Below are 23,103 nucleotides of genomic sequence, written 5' to 3' on the forward strand. Positions count from 1 at the left end.
GGCTAGAAGGTTGATGTCGACCGCCGAACACCACCCGAACAAGGAGAGGGACCGGCTTCGGAAGTCGTGACACATGTTTGAGTCTAATCAAATCATCACATTTTAATAGTCACATGCTTTGTAAACAACAGGTGTAGACTAACAGTGAAATGCTTAGTCAATAACAAAACTTATATTTCTTGTATTTAACTTTTATTTAACTAGGCAAGTCAGTTAAGAACAAATTCTTATTTACAGTGATGGGCCTACCGGGGAACAGTGGGTTAACTGCCTTGTTCAGGGGCAGAACAACAGATTTTTACCTTGTCAGCTCGGGGATTCGATCCAGCAACATTTCGGTTACTGGCCCAACACCCTAACCACTAGGCTACCTGCCAGGCCAATCCCAGCTCTTTTCATGTGTTCTGCTTCCTTCTCCAGCCTACTCTTCATTGAAAGCAGAATCTGACTTTGTCAGGCAATGTTTTGGTGCTCCATAGAAACAGCCCGAGCTTTTGAATAAAGACGGTTATTATTGCAGCAGACAGCACTGTGTCGTCCTGACTGAGCCGGTGGCGATTTCTAACATTAATCTTGGTGTGGCAAACAAACAAAAAAACAAATGGGGGGGATGAATGCCAGCAAAGTCACAACACTAAACAATACATTAAGTGCACTATAACGGTGACAAACTGTTAGTGCCTACATAAAGCTGTCCCAACTGCAGACTCCCAACACATTACCACTGCTACAGTGGAGTGGAGCCTTGTCTGGCAGTGAAGCAGTTCATTCAGCCTCTTTTACTGCTTTAAAAAAAAAAAACATAGCTGAAATGGCTGACTTAAACAAATGTGGTTTCTACTGACTATTGAGATGTACAAACTATGGCATAAGAGGACGACAAGAGGGTAAGAGGCCATCCGTAATTTCGATTAAGGCACTAATGCGCGAGCTAGGATGGACGTAGTCGATATAACGATTTGTTCCGCACTTTTGAAATGTACAGCGCCAGAATTCAGAACATGGGCAATAGTGTTCTCCCTGTACACCAAGTCAGAAGCGTAGGATAAATAAAGGGGGCGTATAAGCAGACAATGAAAGCTCTTACAATATTCAATGATTACATTTCTCTAAAACAGGCTTTAGGCTACATGTGCACCACCAAGTCATAATAGTAGGTGAAATTAAGAGGGGAAAAGGGGAGACGACAAGGTCCAATCATGAGGATATCAGTGATCTTCAGGTAGTAGCTCTAGAAAGTGGCCCGAGTTCCCGACTTACAATTTCGAGTTGGATGACCGTTCAAAACGTATTTTCCCAGTCTGAGTTTGTTTTTTCCCCCTGAGTTACCAGTTGTCTTGAACTCACTGAAATCAGATTACCCAGTTCCGAGTTAAGTTGTTTTGAGCTCGGCAGAAATCATGCTGGATTGACAGCATGGCCAATGTTGAATGTTTATCATTTTAAGTTTGGAAAAGAGACACTTAAGCTTCTTAGCGATCAAATCCCGTTAACGGGATAGATTTGACAACATCCGGTGAAATTGCAGAGCGCGAAATTCAAATTACAGAAATATAAATATTTAACTTTCATGAAAATACAAGTGTCATACATCAAAATAAAGCTCAACTTCTTGTTAATCCAGCCGCTGTGTCAGATTTCAAAAGGGCTTTACGGCGAAAGCACACCATGCGATTATCTGAGGACAGCGCCCCGCATACGAAAGCATAAACCATTTTCCAACCAAACGGATGCATAACAAAAGTCAGAAATAGCAATAAAGTAAATCGCTTACCTTTGAAGATCTTCATCTTTTTGCAATCCCAAATGTCTCAGTTACACAATGAATGGTCGTTTTGTTCGATAAATTCCTTCTTTATATCCCCAAAATGTCAATTTATTTGGCGCGTTTGATTCAGAAATACACCGGTTCCAACTCGCCCAACATGACTACAAAGTATCTAATAATCTACCTGTAAACTTGGTACAAACATTTCAAACAACATTTCTAATCCAACCTCAGGTACCCTAAAATGTAAATAATTGATCAAATTTAAGATGGAATAAACTGTTTCCAATACCGGAGAAAAACAACACGGAGCGCGCAGTCGTTCACGCGCACCAAAAGACTAGAGTCCACCTGAGTGACACTTACAAAGAATACGAATTTTTACCCCCCCTGGATGGATTGTGCTCGGGGTTTCGCCTGACAAATCAGGTCTGTTATACTCACAGACATTATTTTAACGGTTTTAGAAACTTTAGAGTGTTTTCTATCCAATGCTGCCATGCATATGCATATCCTAGCTTCTGGGCCTGAGTAACAGGCAGTTTACTTTGGGCACCTCAGTCATCCAAACTTCCGAATACTGCCCCCTAGAGAGAATTGGGACCACACCCACTCCACTGAATAGCAGGCTAGTGATTGCTTTGCAGTGCTTGCAGATAGCCACTGATTCCTTCCAAACCACTCATTGTTGAATTTATGATTTCCAACTTATTGTGTAATGTTTATGTTCAATGGCCGATGTGCACTTCTAATGTAACTCTATGGCAGCACCCAAAGGGCTTGAATTTTCTAGCTCTACCCTTAGATTTGGCAGTGACTTAGTGTCCCCATGAGTGACAGAACACTGAGCCAATCACAGCGCAACTAGAGAACATTACCAACCCCTACGCTCCGCATTTTCCGCTGGCTGCCCCACCACCACAGAAAACACTAAGCTGGGCTGAAACATCTGCATTTTGGAGCTGCCTTACTCAAGAAAGCAAAAAAGAGACCGTGTTTGTATGGAGGGCTTTATTAACTTTTTTTTTATTTTTTACGTTGTTTGAAAACTGATATGTGACACGTATTAATGCCAAAATAACTTTGCAAAACAGGCAAAAAATGTGGGACTCAAAACAGGTGGGCCTCTGCCCTGAATGACGGGTCGCCACTGGACTGAGCTGACCTTAGAGCAGGGCAGGGGTTGCCTACCTTCAGCATCACAGCAGACTCTTTACAATGTAATGTCTCTTCATTCCTTTGTCTGTGGATCAGTGGGTGTTCCAGTCATGCGTTTAATTAGCCCTCTAGGGGAGGAGAGGCGAGGGCCTTTCTGGTTCAGTGCTGAGTTGACAGTACTTTCTGTCTTCCCTCGTATCTTCCTCCCACCGGATTTTGTTTTGAGGCTTTTTGGAATGGAAAGACATTCTGCTCTGTTCTTAAAAATGTGTTTGGTTCTGACCCATAGACTAGAACAGGGCTTCATATTAACATCATGTTAATTAGTGAAGGGGTTTGTTGTATTCAGCCACAGTCTCTCTGTTGTTTTTGCTTCCAGACAGATTGTTAACTACCATCTGAATATGGAGTTCTATCCTAAGACTTTCTCTTTTAATACAGCAGTATAGTTTGGGCTGTCCCAGACCAGTTTGCCCCCCCCCCCTGGATTGAATAGTAACAGAAAGATCATGCCCTGTAGAGGCCCTGTAGAAGGGTGTTAATGCTCTTTCTCTTTCCTTCCTCTCTCTCCTCAACAGAAGGTTTGGCTCCTCAGCATCGCACGGCAGCACCGCCTGGAGTCTTAAGAGCTTCCAGAAAGAGTCTGACTCCTCCTCCGTGGAAGAGACGGGACATGCTGATGTCGTAGGTCAGGGTCTTTTTCTGGTTGCTATGAGACATGCTGTGCTTGTCTTTCTGTTTTTGGTTGTTTGCTTTGACATTGGCCTTGGCAGTGCCAACACTGTCTGTCTGTGAACATTGTCCAACGCCATGTGTTATGTCTAGTAACCATGTGAGGATGTTTCTTGTATTCAGGTAGGCATACATACCATACTTGTTTGTTCCCTTTCCAGGTGTGAGCTCTGACTGGCGTCGGCGCCTGTCTCTCTGACTGGCGTCGGCGCCTGTCTCTCTGACTGGCGTCGGCGCCTGTCTCTCTGACTGGCGTCGGCGCCTGTCTCTCTGACTGGCGTCGGCGCCTGTCTCTCTGACTGGCGCCGGCAGGAGGTTCTCCTTGGGCTCTGTCTCATTCTCAACAAGCTATTGTTTTCATCCTAAATGGCATCCTATTCCCTATAGTCCACTACTACCCTATTCCCTATAGTCCACTACTACCCTATTCCCTATATAGTGCACTAAATTGGACCAGGGCTCCCCAGTTGAATAGCCTCATGCTTGGCACCAGAATGTATCGTGATCTTTTACCCTAGCTTAGCCTGTGTTAACTCCCATTAGCCACTGGCCAACACACACACACACACACACACACTGCTTCTGTTGCGCTGGATGACAGTGATATATAGATGTGCTAAAGCGATCAGCCTGTTTAAACCTCTTCACTACGTCATACATACAGGCTGCTCCCAGTTAGAGAGCAGAGCAATGTGTTACATCAGTCTCTGTGATTAGACCAGAGAGAATGCGTACAGACACACACCCACAACAGATAATGCTGTCCGTTCACACTTAGTTAATGTATTTAATCATGTAGGTCATTTATCTTGCGGAGTGATGTGCTCACCATAGCGTGTTATTAGGTTACCCAGGTTCCTGCAACACGCTTCTTATTATTTAACGTGTTATGGTCAGCGGGACAGGAAATCCTCAGTCAACTTAATACAACCTTGATGTTTTGATTCATAGTGGTACTGTTTAAATGTACATCGCGCTCTAGCGACTCCTTGTGGCGTGTCGGGGCGCCTGCAGGTTGACTTCGGTCATCAGTTGAACGGTGTTTCCTCAGACACATTGGTGCGGCTGGCTTCCGGGTTAAGCGGGTGGGTGTTAAGAAGCGCGGCTTGGTGGGTCATGTTTCAGAGGACGCATGACTTGACTTTCGCCTCTCCCGAGCCCGTTGGGGAGTTGCAGCGATGAGACAAGATCGTTATCATGAGAATTGGGGAGAAAAGGATGGTATTATTATAATAATAAAAACATCAGATTTGTGATGATGACATGCAAGAGATCTGTCATTCATTCATTGCTATGATCATTGAGCTTCTGAAGAAGATATCCCTCTTCCTTACTTTCTGTGCCCCCTGAATGTACTGGTAAAGTTACCAGGTCGTTAGTTAGCTAGCTAGCAATGAAGTAACATGACTGAACAAATGGTTAACTATGTCAATTTGTATGTCAGTTTTAGAACATGCGGTCCCGGCGATCTGCTACAGGAAGCAGAAGATGTTGTACCCATAATATGGGTCAGATCTTTTGACCTGATTATTATCTGGGATTTTTCTTTTCGTAGTCACACAGTGCTCTCAAAATAAAACTCCTGGTCACACAGCAAAATATTTAGTCGCATACGTGACCAAATTGGTTGCACTTTAGAGCCCCGAGAGCCATTTTAGTCATTTAGCAGACATACTTATCCAGAGCGACTTACAGTAGAGAGTGCATTCATTTTCATACCACATACATGATCTAGTTTTCGGTAGCTTTATATACACACTTCTGTAAAGCTAACTAAATGCTTCTCCTTGGATGGCGTTTTACCAAGATTCCCTGAAGACCAAGCTGAATGCCTTGCCTTCTCCAGAGAGAGAGATTACCACAGTCAATCTGAAGAAAGATGTGAAGTCTGGGCTGGGTGAGTTCCCTTCTTACTCTGTGGTGTAGCTTGGATTGTCGGGACGGGTTTGACAGATTGGGAAGCAATAGATCCATGGAACCTGGAATAGAACCGGCTGAGTTGATACAGAGACACTGATAAATGGCTGAGGTTAGTCCCACGGCTTTCAGAAGGGTTTTCAGGCCTAGAGCAGGTAGACTGCATAGACGTGCACTGAGACTCTCAGACAAAAACAGCCTCATTTAGTGCTGCCAACTACCACGTCACAACATTTAGCTGTGATGGATGGACCTCAAACATAGTATTCAGACCCCTTGACTTTTTCACATTTTGTTATGTTACAGGGGCAGAACTCTGGTCTGTTGCTCTGTTCATACTAACCTGCTGTCTCTCTGTCTACTACAGGGTTTCAGATAGTAGGGGGGGCAGAACTCTGGTCTGTTGCTCTGTTCATACTAACCTGCTGTCTCTCTGTCTACTACAGGGTTTCAGATAGTAGGGGGGCAGAACTCTGGTCATGTTGATCTTGGCACCTTCATCAGCTCCATAACTCCTGGGGGTCCTGCTGATGTCAACGGCTGTCTCAAGCCAGGTCAGTGAGAAAACTATGTATTATAATAATAATGTGTGTGATGATAATAATAATAATGTAGTGTGTAATAATAATGTAGTGTGTAATAATGTAGTGAATAATAATAATGCAGTGTAATGCAGTGTAATAATGTAGTGAATAATAATAATGCAGTGTGTAATGCAGTGTGTAATAATGCAGTGAATAGTAATGCAGTGTGTAATGCAGTGTGTAATGCAGTGTGTAATGCAGTGTGTAATGCAGTGTGTAATGCAGTGTGTAATGCAGTGTGTAATGCAGTGTGTAATGCAGTGTGTAATGCAGTGTAATAATGTAGTGAATAATAATAATGCAGTGTGTAATGCAGTGTGTAATGCAGTGTAATAATGTAGTGAATAATAATAATGCAGTGTGTAATAATGTAGTGAATAATAATAATGCAGTGTTTAATGCAGTGTGTAATGTAGTGTAATAATGTAGTGAATAATAATAATGCAATGTGTAATGCAGTGTGTAATGCAGTGTAATAATGTAGTGAATAATAATAATGCAGTGTGTAATAATGTAGTGAATAATAATAATGCAGTGTGTAATGCAGTGTGTAATGTAGTGAATAATAATAATGCAGTGTGTAATGTAGTGAATAATAATGTAGTGTGTAATAATACTACTACTACTAATAATAATGTAATGTGTATTATAATAATAATTTATGTATTGAATAATAATGTATTGTATAATATAGCGTAATTTACAAAATGCACTTAATGTCTAAAATGTATTGCACCATGTCTTTGAAACCAAGCCAAAGGGTCTGCTCGTACTTGTGTAATATACACTACATGACCAAAAGTATGTAGACACCTACTCGTCCAACATCTCATTCCAAAATCATGCGCATTAATATGGAGTTGGTTCCCCCTTTGCTGCTATAACAGCCTCCACTCTTCCTGGAAGGCTTTCCACAAGATGTTGGAACATTGCTGCGGGGACTTGCTTCCATTCAGACACGAGCATTAGTGAGGTCGGGCACTGATGTTGGGCGATAAGGCCTGGCTCACCGTAGGCGTTCCAATTCATCCCAAAGTTGTACGATGGGGTTGCGGTCAGGGCTCTGTGCAGGCCAGTCAACTTATAGTTGACCGGGGCAGCTCCAGCAGAGCAGAAATTTGACGAACTGACTGTTATTATTCTACATTTTAGAATAATAGTGAAGACATCAAAACTATGAAATAACACATGGAATCATGTAGTAACAACAACAACAAAAAATTGTTAAACAAATCTAAATATATGTAATATTTGAGATTCAGATGGATTTAGCCCTATTTGGTAAAAGACCATCTTCTGTATACCACCCCTACCTTGTCACAACACAACTTATTGGCTCAAACGCATTAAGGAAAGAAATTCCACAAATTAACTTTGCAGAAGGCACACCTGTTAATTGAAAAGCATTCCAGGTGACTACCTCATAAAGCTGGTTGAGAGAGTGCCAAGAGTGTGCAAAGCTGTCAACAAGGCAAAGGGTGGCTATTTGAAGAATCTCAAATGTAAAATATATTTTGATTTGTTTCACACTTCTTTTTTTTTTATTACTACATGATTCCATATAAGTTATTTCAAAGTTTTGATGTCTTCACTATTATTCTACAATGTAGAAAATAGTAAAATTAAGAAAAACCCTTGAATGAGTAGGTGTTCTAAAACTTTTCACTGATACTGTATAGTGTAAATGGTTCAGAAAAGTGTATTTTGCATCCATCAGGAAGCCTTACTTTGTAACGTTCAGAGAGCCATATCTGAATTGTGTGGAATAGATGACTCCAGATTGCTCCAGTATGTGCAGTGTGAGTGACAGTACCAGTGTGTGTTGTGTTCTGCAGGGGACCGTCTAATCTCTGTGAATGAGGTGAACCTAGAGGGCCTTCTCCACACCGCTGCCACCGAGGTCCTGCAGAGCGCCCCCGATGATGTCACGCTGGTGGTATCTCAACCCAGAGAGAGGCTTTATGAAGGTAGTTAATAAAGTTTATGGGCAGTTATTAGCAGCTATGTCGTGCATTATAATGCATTATGTATCGCTCACAGCCCAGAGAAATGCTCTTTGTATGTAGTTATTATAGATGTTTGAGTAGTTATAAGCACCTCCTTGTTGTGCATTATATTCCATTATTAGTGCTGAGAGATTAGTGCTTTAAGGCGATTTCGGTTCAAACAGTTTTAGATGTATTTATTTTTAACATTAAATGCATAATGAAATAATGACTCTTCCTCTCTGATCCGTCTCTGTCTGAGCCGGGAAAAACAGGCGCAATGGATTATGGTCCTTATAGTTAATTACCACGTTTCTGCGTCTGAACTAGGTTGAATATTTGCTTAATGAATTCTCTCGTGAATGATTTAAAATTCTCTCACAAAAAGAAACATTCAACGTAACTAAATGGAGTTCATGGAATGGAGCCGACGTCAGGTCAACTAGTTGTTTAATAACCGAGGTTAATCATTCCGCACGATTCATTATGTAAGACTCGCAGCCCAGAGAGAGACTCTATGGATGATCCATTATGTAAGACTCGCAGCCCAGAGAGAGACTCTATGGATGATCCATTATGTAAGACTCGCAGCCCAGAGAGAGATTCTATGAAGGTAGCTATGTACTTATTATAGATGTTTATGAGCAGTTAAAAGTGCCTTTGTCCTGAATTATTTTTACATTATGTAAAGCTCATAAGCTGTTATAAATGCACTTATAATGCATTACAAAGAGGATATTCATAGGAAGTGAGGTAGGTCTGACTGGCTGGGGTTAGCGCTAGGTCTGAATGGCTGGGGTTAGCGCTAGGTCTGAATGGCTGGGGTTAGCGCTAGGTCTGACTGGCTGGGGTTAGCGCTAGGTCTGACTGGCTGGGGTTAGGCTAGAGCAATCTTATAACTAGTATCCTTTATGAATGTAGTTATAGATGTTTGAGACACTATAAGCGCCTATGTCACGCTTTATAATCAGTAGCAGTGCAATCATAACCAGTATTCCTGTCTGTCTCCTCTAGAGCCTCCGTCAGGGTTTGTTTATAAACCCCAGGCTCCTCTGGCGGTCTCCGGACAGCGACAACAGGACCTGGACTTTGAGTCTTCAATTGAGGAACAGGACGCAGGAACAGGCTCGCCCAGCCCTCCTCTCACCACCACCACCACCCCGTCTGTCTCCACTGTCCCACGCCAGAGCAGCCTCCGCTCACAGGACTCCAGCACCGCGAGCACCAATGCACCCCTCCAGACCCCCGTCAACGGCACCCACCCCCATCGCACCCTGCCCACTGAAGCTGCCTCAGTACCCGTATCCATACTCCATCACCAGGATCCAACCAACAACATCGCCTTGACCTTCGACCCACTCAAAGCGTCTCCACCGGCGTTGCCACCCAAAACCAGGAAAGCTAAGATCCCTGAGGTCCCTAAAGACCCAGACTATTCAGATAGAGGGGACTCTGAAATGGATGAGGAGACGTACTCTAGTAGTCAAGAGAAACCTAAGTTTAAAAAGGTAGGTAGCGGCCGGTGTTTTTTCTGACAAAACTTTAACAAGAGTTCAACAGGTGTCAGCTCTGTTTCAGTTACCTGTAATGGAGAGTTTTTCTCTGGTGGTGTTTTGGTGCTTTTGACATGTCTGGAAGTCAGTAGGTTACAAGATCAAATTCAAGAGCAACATGTACAGCGAATAATGTTGAACATCTTGTGTATCACCTGAAAACTACCTGAGAAACAGTCCCTAGTATTTAGTCATATGTTTGTAGGTATCCTCAAGGTAGACTATACAATGCCACTACAAAGATGCATGCAGTTAACAGCCTCTCAAATGCTTGACGTTTTTTACAAACTAATTGCATGTTTTGTTTAATCATGTCTGGCTACATGTCATTGCATTTAGAATTTTAACAAATGCAATACAGCGTATTTATAGTATGGCTGCATCTTGATCCTTTCCTATGTTATACTTCCTATACCAATTCCTCCCCCTCCTCTAAAACTACTTCCTGTTATTCTCTCTGCATGTCTGTTGCCTGGCAACAACCCCAACGTTCCATTTACTGCCATGTTCTCTGTTTGCAGGAGTTAACTCCTCCTCTCCCCAACGGCAGCATGGGAGGGTTAAGTGGCAATGTCCCAGGGGTCAGTAGTCTCTCTCCTGGAGATCTGTTTGACGTTGAGCTATCTAAAAAGGACAGCAGCTTGGGCATAAGTGTCACGGTACTGTTACTGATGGGTCACGCTTCTGTTACTGATGGGTCACGGTTCTGTTACTGAGTGTACTGTTTCTGGTACTGTTCTGAAAGGTTCTCGTTTTAGTTTTTGGTCTTGTTTTCTTTCCTCATGACTGGTGTATGTGTTTTCCTGTAGCTCTGCTGCCTAGCGTCGCTCTGCTGCTTGACTTTCATTGTGGGATTTTGTAGATTGCTTTGCGTCTCTGCATGCACATTTTCTCAAACAGACATGTTGAATGGATGAGGATTCACACATGGTGACACAGCCGCTGTAGGTACAGATTACAGAAGGATCATTTGACCCTGTGATGACCCACCAGTTTAATCGTGGTTTTACTAATATCTGCTTAGTTTGACCACTTTGATTTGCTGAAGTGACCAGCAGTGTAATTTTCCCTGTGAAGGAGTGGTATTATTATTGTTAAAGGGTCTTTCAACCTGAGTCATGTGGTCTATCATGGTGATATGTCATGTTAACAACACGACTTGGATAAATCTGATCTGTATATTACAACCCCACTAATAACCCTATAGACCGGTAGTCTGTGGAAGACATGAATACAACATTATACTCCAACTCTGTCTGGTTGACTGTAGTGAATACAGCATTATACTCCAACTCTGTCTGGTTGACTGTAGTGACACGACCTGTTCTCCTCAGGGTGGAGTGAATACCAGTGTGAAGCATGGAGGGGTTTATGTGAAGGCCATCATCCCTAAAGGAGCTGCAGAACTGGACGGAAGGATCCAGAAGGGTAAGCTATAGCACCTAGGTCCTGTTCAGTAAGGCACACCGTAGTAAAAGGTTTTAAAACAAAGGTTTCTTATTGGACATGTCCAGGTAGTCCCTCCGTGTTTCAGTCTGTGTTGTTCCATTTGGTGCCTGATCAACACATCAGTAGGGAGAAAACATTTAGAAAGGGGGAGTATTACCTGAACTTGTCCAATAAGAAAACAGATTTAAGTTTTCCGTAGCAAAACCTTGTGCCATGGTGTACCCTACTGAACATTACCCTGATGGACTGCAGCCAGCATGGAGGATTCCCACCAAACCTGCCGTGGTATCATGTTGTCAGCACATTAATGCTTGACTGGTGTTTGCTGAGTCAGACTGTTTATATACACTGAGTCTACAAAACATGAACAACTCTTTCCATGACAGACTGACCAGGTGAATCCAGGTGAATCCAGGTGAGAGCTCTGATCTCTTATTGATGCCACTTGTTAAATCCACTTCAATCTGTGTAGATGAAGGGGAGGAGACAGGTTAAAGAAGGATTTTTAAGCCTTGAGACACAGATTGTGTATGTGTGCCATTCAGAGGGTGAGTGGGCAAGAAAAAATATTTAAGTGCCTTTGAACGGGGTATGGTAGTAGGTACCAGGCGCACCGGTTTGTGTCAAGAACTGCGGCGCTGCTGGGCTTTTACACAATCAAGTTTCCCGTGTGTATCAAGAATGCTCCACCACCAAAAGGACATGCAGCATTGGAGTCAACATGGGCCACCATCCCTGCGGATGCTTTCGACACCTTGTGGAGTCCATACCCCGACGAATTGAGGCTGTTCTGAGGACAAAAGGGGATGCAGCTCAATATTAGGAAGGTGTTCCTAATGTTTTGTACATTCAGTGTAAAACCCGTCTCTATTGTTACTAGGTGACAGGGTGGTGGCTGTCAATGGGAAGAGTCTGGAAGGAGCCACTCACAAGCAGGCTGTGGAGACCCTCAGAGATACTGGAAAGGTCAGTACAGTCACTGTTAAAGCGATAGTTCACTTTCATCAAGTTTTACCTTATTTCCACTTACCTATGGTGGTGATTGATTTCCGTACTTCGTTATGATTCAACCAGACTGTTTTTAAAGTCCATTAGCTTGTTTAGCAAGTTCCAGCATCTACAGTGGAAGTCTGAAGTTTACATACACTTAGGTTGGAGTCATTAAAACTCGTTTTCAACCACTCCACAAGTTTCTTGTTAACAAACTATAGTTTTGGCAATCGGTTAGGACATCTACTTTGTGCATGACAAAAGTCATTTTTACAACAATTGTTTATAGACCGATTTATTTCACTTATAATTCACTGTATCACAATTCTAGTGGGTCAGAGGTTTACATACACTAAGTTGACTGTGCCTTTAAACAGCTTGGAAAATTCCAGAAAATGTCATGGCTTTAGAAGCTTCTGATAGGCTAATTGACATAATTTAAGTCAATTGGAGGTGTACCTGTGGATGTATTTCAAGGCCTACCTTCAAACTCAGTGCCTCTATGCTTGACATCATGGGAAAATCTAAAGAAATCAGCCAAGACCTCAGAAAGAAAATTGTAGACCGTCACAAGTCTGGTTCATCCTTGGGAGCAATTTCCAAATGCCTGAAGGTACCACATTCATCTTTACAAACAATAGTACGCAAGTATAAACACCATGGGACCACGTAGCCATCATGCCGCTCAGGAAGGAGACGCGTTCTGTCTCCTAGAGATGAACGTACTTTGGTGTGAAAAGTGCAAATCAATCCCAGAACAACAGCAAAGGACCTTGTGAAGATGCTTTGGGAAACGGGTACAAAAGTATCTATATCCGCAGTAAGACGAGTCCTATATCGACATAACCTGAAGGGCTGCTCAGCAAGCGAGAAGCCACTGTTCCAAAACCGCCATAAAAAAGCCAGACTACCTTTTGCAAATGCACATGGGGACAAAGATCATACTTTTTGGAGAAATGTCCTCTGGTCTGATGAAACAAAAATAGAACTGTTTGGAGGAAAAAGGGGGATGCTTTCAAGCCGAAGAACACCATCCCAACCGTGAAGCACGGGTGTGGCAGCATCATGTTGTGTGGGTGCTTTGCTGCAGGAGGGACAGGTGCACTTCACAAAATAGATGGCATCATGAGGGAGGAGAATTATGTGGATATATTGAAGCAACATCTCAAGACATCAGTCAGGAAGATAAAGCTTGGTCGCAAATGGGTCTTCCAAATGAACAATGACCCCAAGCATACTTCCAAAGTTGTGGCAAAATGGCTTAAGGACAACAAAGTCAAGGTATTGGAGTGGCCATCACAAAGCCCTGACCGCAATCCTATAGAAAATTTGTGGGCAGAACTGAAAAAGCGTGTGCGATCAAGGGGGCCTACAAACCTGACTCAGTTACACCAGCTCTGTCAGGAGGAATGGGCCAAAATTCACCCAACTTATTATGGGAAGCTTGTGGAAGGCTACCCAAAACGTTTTCCCCAAGTTAAACAATTTAAAGGCAATGCTACCAAATGCGAATTGAGGGTATGTCAACTTCTGACCCACTGGATATGTGATGAAATAAATAAAAGCTGAAATAAATCATTCTCTCTACTATTATTCTGACATTTCACATTCTTAAAATAAAGTGGTGATCCTAAAACAGGAAATTTTTACTAGGATTAAATGTCAGGAATTGTGAAAAACTGAGTTAAAATGTATTTGGCTAAGGTGTATGTAAACTTCCGACTTCAACTGTATGTGACTCTTTTCAGGAAACTAGGCATATGTTGTATCTACTATATAGGCTTATGGTGTCTTCTCTCCTACTTGAGACTCTTTGTGCTTTCTGACCAGTGGTGTTACACTCCGCTCCTCCCCTTCTCCGCTCCTCCCCTTCTTCTCCGCTCCTCCCCTTCTTCTCCGCTCCTCCCCTTCTTCTCCGCTCCTCCCCTTCTTCTCCGCTCCTCCCCTTCTTCTCCGCTCCTCCCCTTCTTCTCCGCTCCTCCCCTTCTTCTCCGCCCCTCCCCTTCTTCTCCGCCCCTCCCCTTCTCTGCTCCTCCCCTTCTCTGCTCCTCCCCTTCTGCGCCGCTCCTCCCTTCTCCTCCCCTCTTCAGATGGTCCACTTGCTGTTAGAGAAGGGTCAGCTCCCTGCGAACCGTATCCACGCCCCTCTGACGCCTCAGTGTACCCCTCCCAGTGACCAACAACAACCGGCGCCAGAGGCTGCTCCGCCTAAAGCCCAGCCAGAGTACAGCTTCATCACTGATAGTGAGTGTACAGTACACACTCATTACTTTCTTAAACGTCACCAGCAGTTGCTAGTCTTTGATGTGTAATGTTTGATTATGACGTGGTGCCCTACTGCCGTTGTGCCCTTGAGCAAGGCACTTAAACCATAATTTGCTCCAGGGGTCAGCTGTTACTCTGCAGCTGACCCTGTGCTCCTACCAGTATCTCAGGTGTGTGTGGTGTCAGAGTTAGCAGTCAAATACACATTTTACGTTTTGTTGAACAATAAAGTTTTCTTGTCTTCCTGTCCCCAAGACAATGTATTTGAGGTGCCCTTGCTGAAGAATTCGTCAGGCCTAGGGTTCAGCTTCAGTAGAGAGGAGACCCTCCCTGACCAGAACACTGGTAACGGCCCTGGTAACGGCCCCAGCATGGTCCGGGTCAAGAAGCTTTTCCCTGGGCAACCTGCCGCTGAGAGTGGACGAATCAACGTGGGTGACGTCATCCTCCGTGTCAACCAGACGCCCCTCAAAGGACTCTCGCAGCACGTATGTCACCATTTCAATGTTGATCAATCAGTCAAGCAATAGGTTACATTAGGGGATGGGGTTTCAAATGGCTTTTTCAGTTGAAGAACTGACTCCCTTGTATGCCATTACTACATGACTTTTAACCATTTTCATGTCTAATATTCTGTTGTGTTTCTCTGCCCTGCCACTAGGAGGTGATCTCAGCGCTACGAGGGACCGGTCAGGAGGTCACTCTGCTGCTCTGTAGACCTGACCAGGGTGTCTTACCTGAGATGGACGCCTCTGCTCTGGTGAGGAACTCTACCAGCCAGCAGCACCTCTCACGTGGTCCACAAACTGGGCAAAATGTCTGCGCTGCTTTTCTCTTATAGTGATCGCATAGGACCATTTATCACTATAACCACATTCACTATAAGTGGAGTGCAGTGTATTTTTGATATTTAGTGAGCTATACACTAATATACTTAGTGTATCTCATTCTCCCTCCCCAGACTCCCATGGCCTCTCCTCGTAAGGAACCAGTAGTCCAGACCCAGCAGCCTGAATCCAGCCTGGCCAGGCCCAGAACAGCTTCTCCTGTGGGGTCTGAGGGGAAGAGGAGCCTGGGTCTGGGGCCTGGGCAAATGGAGGAAGCTCTGGACAGGCTGCTCATGAAGTCCCCCAGCCGTCGGGACAGCTACAGCGACAGCACGGATGATGAGGAGGTAACGATTTCATTGATAATAAGTAACAATTGATAACAAGAACCACAATAGGAATGGGTCTGTAAACTACTGAGTTTTTAATCGTCAAATGATTTTTAATGTGTGTATTGTTTCACTCGGCTGAGGCAACTGGACATTTTGTCAAATTCATGAATGACTAAACAATGGATTTATTTATTTATCCATTCATTCATTACTTAATTCATTCAGGTGGAGGAGGCCTTCAGCCCATCTCAGGAGCAGGGCCGACAAGCCTGGGATCGTAGTATCTACCAGACCCCCAGCAGTAACCTCACTCTGGGGAGACTCCGCCAGTATGAGACCCCTTGTGAGCTGGATGACACCATCCGTTCTGCCTACTACTCTTCCAACCTGTCACTGCCCAACCTCAGCAGAGGGTAAAGATTATATCCTACTGCTGATATTACTCATGTTAGCCTGATCCCGGAGAGGGGGGGTGGCCTGATCCCGGAGAGGGGGGGGTGGCCTGATCCCGGAGAGGGGGGGGTGGCCTGATCCCGGAGAGGGGGGGGGGTGGCCTGATCCCGGAGAGGGGGGGGGGTGGCCTGATCCCGGAGTGCAGGGGGGGGTGGCCTGATCCCGGAGTGCAGGGGGGGGTGGCCTGATCCCGGAGTGCAGGGGGGGGTGGCCTGATCCCGGAGTGCAGGGGGGGGTGGCCTGATCCCGGAGTGCAGGGGGGGGTGGCCTGATCCCGGAGTGCAGGGGGGGGTGGCCTGATCCCGGAGTGCAGGGGGGGGTGGCCTGATCCCGGAGTGCAGGGGGGGGTGGCCTGATCCCGGAGTGCAGGGGGGGGTGGCCTGATCCCGGAGTGCAGGGGGGGGTGGCCTGATCCCGGAGTGCAGGGGGGGGTGGCCTGATCCCGGAGTGCAGGGGGGGGTGGCCTGATCCCGGAGTGCAGGGGGGGGTGGCCTGATCCCGGAGTGCAGGGGGGGGTGGCCTGATCCCGGAGTGCAGGGGGGGGTGGCCTGATCCCGGAGTGCAGGGGGGGGTGGCCTGATCCCGGAGTGCAGGGGGGGGTGGCCTGATCCCGGAGTGCAGGGGGGGGTGGCCTGATCCCGGAGTGCAGGGGGGGGTGGCCTGATCCCGGAGTGCAGGGGGGGGTGGCCTGATCCCGGAGTGCAGGGGGGGGTGGCCTGATCCCGGATCTAACAAAGAAGGATTCATGAGTTAGCCAGCTAACCTGCCTAAATATTCTGAAAAATACTTGATACTTTTTAGAAAGATGAGCTTGAAATGGGGATAATAATAAATAATCATTATTTCCTACCAGGGCAGCAGCTGCTCTTCCTGGGGTCCAGCAAAATTAAGGCAGTTTATACAATTTTAAAACATTACAATACATTTCACAGCACATTGTGTGCCCTACTCCACCACTACTACATATCTACAGTGCTAAATCCATGTGTTGTGTGTGTGTATAGTGAGTATTTTATCGTGTGTGCATTCAACATGTCAATACATCTCATAAATACAAGTAGTGATGAAGTCAATCTCTTCTCCACTTTGAGCTTGGAGACATTGACATGCATATTATTAATATTAGCTCTCTGTGTACATCCAAGGGCTGAGCTGCCCTGTTCTGAGCCAAATGCAATTTTCTTAAGTCCCTTTGTGGCACCTGACTGAACAGTAGTCCAGGTGAGACAAAACACCTGAAAGCACATTGTCTCCCGAGTGGCACAGCGTGCCTAAAGGCACTGCATCTCAGTGCAAGAGGTCGTCACTACAGTCCCTGGTTCGAATCCAGGCTGTATCACATCCGGCTGTGATTGGGAGTCCCATAGGGCGGCGCACAATTGGCCCAGTGTCGGCCGGGGTAGGCCGTCATTTGTAAATAAGAATTTGTTCTTGACTGACTTGCCTCGTTAAATTTAAAAAAAAATAGGGTCTGTAGGACCTGCCTTGTTGATAGTGCTGTTAAGAAGGTAGAGCAGCACTTTATTATGGACCGACTAGAGTAACTAATGAGAGGTGATATAGTTTCCAGGTCATTAGTACCGTAACCAATGAGAGGTGACTCATTGCAGTCAGGTGAAATGTAATAATATTGTATGATCTGTTCTACACGAGATATTTCTATGTTAACGTTATAGACTAAGAATGTCACCTCAGTTTAACACTGTGCTTCTGCTTGCTCTGTGGGGTCTAAACCAGGTTACAGTAAAGAACCTTGCGACAACTGTTGGTTTAAATATCACTTATTTGATTGATTCCTTCTGTTCTATTTCCGCAGGTGTCCCTCCTCTTCCCCTCAGGTCCCTGACCTGACCACCACCCCTCAACCTATGGTATTATCTCCAGAAGCCCCCAGTCCCGACCCCCTGCCTCTCCCTCGACCACCACACTTCAACCACACCCTGACGGACAACAGACAAGACATGGACGAGTTTGTGCCGGTAAGAGCAGGAGAACACTAGGACCTGTCTGAAAGCATAAGTACTTTGACCGTCCTGGTTTCCTCCATTCCTTTCTCTTAAAGCACATCGGAGGTGTAGAAGGTCCAAGGGAACCTCTCATGGGCAGAGGAAGCAAGGATGTAATGTGTATTATCCATGTAATTATGTAACTAACCTCAGCAAAAAAAAGAAACGTCCCTTTTTCAGGACCCTGTCTTTCAAAGATTATTTGTAAAAATCCAAATAACTTCACAGATTTTCATTGTAAAGGGTTTAAACAATGTTCCCAATGCTTGTTCAATGAACCCATAAACAATTAATGAACATGCACCTGTGGGACTGTCGATAAGACTCTAACAGCTTACAGATGGTAGGCAATTAAGGTCACAGTTATGAAAACTTAGGACACTGAAGAGGCCTTTCTATTGACTTTGAAAAACACCAAAAGAAAGATGCCCAGGGTCCCTGCTCATCTGCGTGAACGTGCCTTAGGCATGCTGCAAGGAGGCAGTGTTCTGCCATGGCCAGCGAAGAGCCCTGATCTCAATCCCATTGAGCACGTCTGGGACCTGTTGGATCGGAGGGTGAGGGCTAGGGCCATTCCCTCCAGAAATGTCTGGGAACTTGCAGGTGCCTTGGTGGAAGAGTGGGGTAACATCTCACAGCAAGAACTGGCAAATCTGGTGCAGTCCATGAGGAGGAGATGCACTGCAGTACTTAATGCAGCTGGTGGCCACACCAGATACTGACTGTTACTTTTGATTTTGACCCCCCCCCCCCCTTGTTCAGTGACACATTATTCAAATTGTTAGTCACATGTCTGTGGAACTTGATCAGTTTATGTTTCAGTTGTTGAATCTTGTTTTGTTTATACAAATATTTACACATGTTAAGTTTGCTGAAAATAAATGCAGTTGACAGTGGGAGGACGTTTCTTTTTTTTGCTGAGTTTATGTAGTATTCAGTCTTGTTCATTTTTTTAGCACAGTTTGATTCCAACAGTGTTTGTTTACCACTGTCTGTTCGTCAGGACGTGGAGCTGAAAGTGTCCCTTGTGAAGTCTGAGAAAGGAAGCCTGGGGTTTACTCTGACCAAAGGGAACGACCTGGGCTGTTACATCCATGACATCATCCAGGACCCTGCCAAGGGAGACGGCAGGCTGCGGCCCGGGGATCGCATGATCATGGTACACATCTGCTGAATGGAGCTACTGAACACTCTCAATCTGGTTTTCCTTGATTCCTCACCTCCTCCTCCAATACGTTTTAAGGAGGTGAGGAGAGAGACTTTTGGTCTCCTCCTCCAATACGTTTTAAGGAGGTGAGGAGAGAGACTTTGGGTTTCCTTCTCCTATGCAGTTTGAGGACACACGGAGAGAGGATACGAGGAATTGAAGACAGACAAATTGATAGTCATGTTTGAACACTCACTCTGTCATGCTGTATCACAAGCATTTCACCTGTAGCTCTTTACTAACGATCCCCCCCCATCCCCTTCAGGTGAACAACAAAGATGTGTCCAACATGGGTCACACGGAGGTGGTGAACCTGGTGAGAGCGGCCCCCAGGGTGGTCGATCTAGTGGTAGGAAGGGTTATAGAGGCTCCTAAACCCCCTATAGAGGCACACCTACTGCCGGACATCTCCTTCCAGTGCCCTGACCAAACATTAGGTAAGAGGAGATATAGAGATCTATTTAGACTGCCTAAAATGACCTATTTAACTAATGTGTATCATCTCAACTGTTGAACTGTTGGAAATATCTGTGTTGGTTTGGGGTTATCAACCTCAACGATGATGATGATGATGATGATGATTGTAAAGGAAACATGTGACATGGACAGGGCTTAAGAAAGCACAATATGTAAGGGTGTTAGATTGCAGTTTGAAAGGAATGTGTGGTTGGTTTTTTGGGGACTATAAATAAGCTTCCACTGCCTTGCTGTGGTGTTTTAGGTGACAGCTTTTGGTTCAGAAGGTCAGGGTTGTGTTCATTAGGCACCAAACAGAAGAAAATGGACTGAAACAGGTAGGACCTAGCTGGATTTCAGTTTTCCGTAGCAAAACATTTTAAAACATATTATTTTCCCTGCAGGGATGGTGTTGGACGGGGGAAGTGGCTGTGTGTATGGGGTGTTGTTCATAAAGATTAACGTTGTTGTATCGCTCCCTACAGGTTTAGTATTAGACAGGGGAAGTGGCTGTGTGTACGGGGTGTTGTTCATAAAGCTTAACGTTGCATCTCGCCCTGCAGGTCTAGTATTGGACGGGGGCAGTGACAGTGTGTACGGGGTGTTATTCATAAAGGAGGTACTGCCTGGCTCGGCGGCGCTGCTGGACGGGAGTCTGAGGCCCTTGGACCTGGTCCACTATATCAACGGAGCTCCAACTCTGGACCTGACCCTCAATGAGAGCTGCAGATTGCTGGAGATCTCCCTCAGGGAGCTCACTATCAAAGCTACAAGGTAAACTTAACCCTCACCCTGAATTCCAAATAGACCCCTAGCCCCTACACACTAGGCACTTTGGGTTAGGCGTTGACCTGCGAGTGTCCCTCAGAGACCTCACCAGGTAAACACTAGCCTTATGTACCATAAACACATTTTGCAGTGCTTGCCAGCTAGTGCCAAAGAGGTTTGGAACTGAGAGACTCAACAAATGATTACTTCCTGTAACTCCCTCTTCAGATCCCCGTCCAAGAGGTACATGTGTTCATTATCCTTGACCTAATTGATATCTCTCCTCCCTCCAGGGATGGGAAACCAGTGTCTCCAGGACAGAAGAGTATTTCATTTCTCAACAACAACGTCAGCCCTGAAGTCTCCACCAGCCTCAACGGTAAGTACTTGTAAAAGCCTATCCATACAAATCGTAGATTGTTATCCTTTGAAAGATTTGCTGAATGTGTATAGCATTATGGTACATATACAGTAAGTACATCAGTCAAGTTCTCTCTTACCTTCTTCACAATCAGGAAGTATACACACCCCTATACTTTTTCCACATGTTGTTGTTACAGCCTGAATTTTAAATTGAGATTTTGTGTCACTGATATACACACAATAGCCCACATCATTTTTTATGACTAGCCAATATCTGTACCCCAGACATACAATTATCTGTAAGGTCCCTCAACTGTGTAGTGAATTTCAAGCAAAGACCAAGTTGTTTTTTTTATGCCTCGCAAAAGGGATGCCACCGATTGGTAGATGTAAAAAAAATAAAAAAAATAAGCAGTTGTTGAATATCTCTTTGAGCGTGGTGTGGTGAAGTTATCAATTAGGCTTTTGATTGTCACTACAAAGATACAGGCGTCCTTCCTAACTTAGTTGCCGGACAAGAAGGAAACTGCTCAGGGATTTCACCATGAGGCCACTGCTGACTTTAAAACAGTTCCAGAGTTTAATGGCTGTGATAAGAGAAAACTGAGGATGGATCAACAACATTGTAGTTACTCTACAATACTAACCTAATTGACAGAGTGAAAAGAAGGAAGCCTGTTCAGAATAAAAAATATTCCAAAACATGCATCCTGTTTGCAGTAAGGCACTAAAGTAATACTGCAAAAAATATGGCAAAGCAATTCACTTTATGTCCTGAATAAAAAGTGTTATGTTTGGGGCAAATCCAATACAACACATCAATGAGTACCTCTCTCCATATTTTCAAGCATAGTGGTGGCTGCATCATGTTATGGGTATGCTTGTAATCGTTAAGGACTTTTCAGGATAAAGAAACATAATGGAGCTGAGCACAGGCAAAACCTGTTTCAGTCTGCTTTCCACCAGACACTAGGAGATGAATTCACCTTTCAGCAGGATAATAACCTAAAACACAATGCCAAATGTATGCTGGAGTTGCTTACTAATAAGACATTTAATGTTCCTGAGTGGCCTAGTTACAGTTTTGACATAAACCAGCTTGAAAATATATGGCAAAACATGAAAATGGCTGTCTAGCAATGATCAACAACCAACTTGACAGAGCTTGAAGATTTTTTTAAATAATGTGCAAATATTGTGCAATCCAGGTGTGCAAAGCTCTTAGACTTAGTCACACAGCTGAAATTGCTGCCAAAGGTGATTCGAACATGTATTGACTCATGTGAATACCTATGTAAATTAGATTTCTGTATTTCATGTTCAATAAATTTGCAAACACTTCTAAAAACATGTTTTCACTTTGTTATTATGGGGTATTGTGTGTAGATGGGTGACAAAAAATATATATATTTAATACATTTTTTGAATTCAGGCTGTAACACAACAACATGTGGAACAAGTCAAGGGGTATGAATACTTTCTGAAGGCCCTGTATGTTATGAACAATACATGCTGTCTTTAACATAACGCTGGTATGTTGTTGTGGAGTATGATGTGACCGTTCCTTCCCCCCTGTTACAGAGTATGTCTATGGGGCTGATCACAGAGAAACAGAGGCCTTCTCTGCACTATGTCCTCCAGAGGTAATTACACCTGCTTCCATCAGTCTACTACTTTTATATTATTGGATAGATTGAGAACACGTTGCTTTACATGTGACTATAGCAACTCAACTTCAATCACTTACACACATTTAAATTGCATTAACTCGGCTATAAGGATATGCAATTAGGTTAACTCTGCTATGAGGTTATGTAATTGGGTTAACCCGGCTATAAGGTTATGCAATTGGGTTAACCCGGCTATAAGGTTATGCAATTGGGTTAACTCGGCTATAAGGTTATGCAATTGGGTTAACTCGGCTATAAGGTTAACTCGGCTATAAGGATATGCAATTGGGTTGACTCGGCTAGAGAGAGTTCATTAGTCACATGCACAGAGTTTTAAATGTAGTGAAAAATCTTGAGCTGCAATAGTACCAATGGGGGGGGGGAGGCGGTTAGCGGTCTAGTGGTGACTATTCAGCATGATAATTGTTCGTTCGTTGGCGGGGCAGTGTAAATGTCCTAATGGTCTGGGGTTAGAAGCTAATGGCCAGTTTAAGTTTTTGCCAAATGTTATTTGTCACATGCGCCGAATACAACAGGTGTAGACTTTACTGTGAAATGCTTACTTACAAGCCCTTAACCAATAATGCAGAGTAAAGTAAAAAAGAAATAAAAAATGATAC

At 44.4% G+C, this 23,103-nt stretch overlaps 1 protein-coding gene across 3 annotated transcripts in view; it reads left to right on the forward strand.

The window, feature by feature from the left end:
• The window catches only part of ptpn13 (protein tyrosine phosphatase non-receptor type 13), a 125,100-nt gene that overhangs the window by 96,121 nt on the left and 5,876 nt on the right, over positions 1–23,103 (forward strand). Inside the window, exons 21-39 of one of the 3 annotated variants that reach the window (XM_071341688.1) lie at positions 3,505–3,614; positions 5,466–5,555; positions 6,022–6,129; positions 7,995–8,126; positions 9,159–9,652; positions 10,219–10,356; positions 11,032–11,125; positions 12,027–12,112; positions 14,227–14,380; positions 14,657–14,889; positions 15,063–15,161; positions 15,363–15,575; positions 15,786–15,973; positions 17,830–17,992; positions 19,023–19,178; positions 19,492–19,663; positions 20,246–20,456; positions 20,744–20,829; positions 22,395–22,456. In XM_071341688.1, the coding sequence (XP_071197789.1) occupies positions 3,505–3,614; positions 5,466–5,555; positions 6,022–6,129; positions 7,995–8,126; positions 9,159–9,652; positions 10,219–10,356; positions 11,032–11,125; positions 12,027–12,112; positions 14,227–14,380; positions 14,657–14,889; positions 15,063–15,161; positions 15,363–15,575; positions 15,786–15,973; positions 17,830–17,992; positions 19,023–19,178; positions 19,492–19,663; positions 20,246–20,456; positions 20,744–20,829; positions 22,395–22,456 (2,989 nt within the window). The remainder of the gene's footprint in view (positions 1–3,504; positions 3,615–5,465; positions 5,556–6,021; positions 6,130–7,994; positions 8,127–9,158; positions 9,653–10,218; positions 10,357–11,031; positions 11,126–12,026; positions 12,113–14,226; positions 14,381–14,656; positions 14,890–15,062; positions 15,162–15,362; positions 15,576–15,785; positions 15,974–17,829; positions 17,993–19,022; positions 19,179–19,491; positions 19,664–20,245; positions 20,457–20,743; positions 20,830–22,394; positions 22,457–23,103) is intronic. The other 2 variants (XM_071341697.1, XM_071341705.1) reach the window with 2 other exon arrangements.

Source organism: Salvelinus alpinus, chromosome 1 (genome assembly GCF_045679555.1).
Source record: "Salvelinus alpinus chromosome 1, SLU_Salpinus.1, whole genome shotgun sequence".
In the NCBI taxonomy this organism is placed as follows: domain Eukaryota; kingdom Metazoa; phylum Chordata; class Actinopteri; order Salmoniformes; family Salmonidae; genus Salvelinus; species Salvelinus alpinus.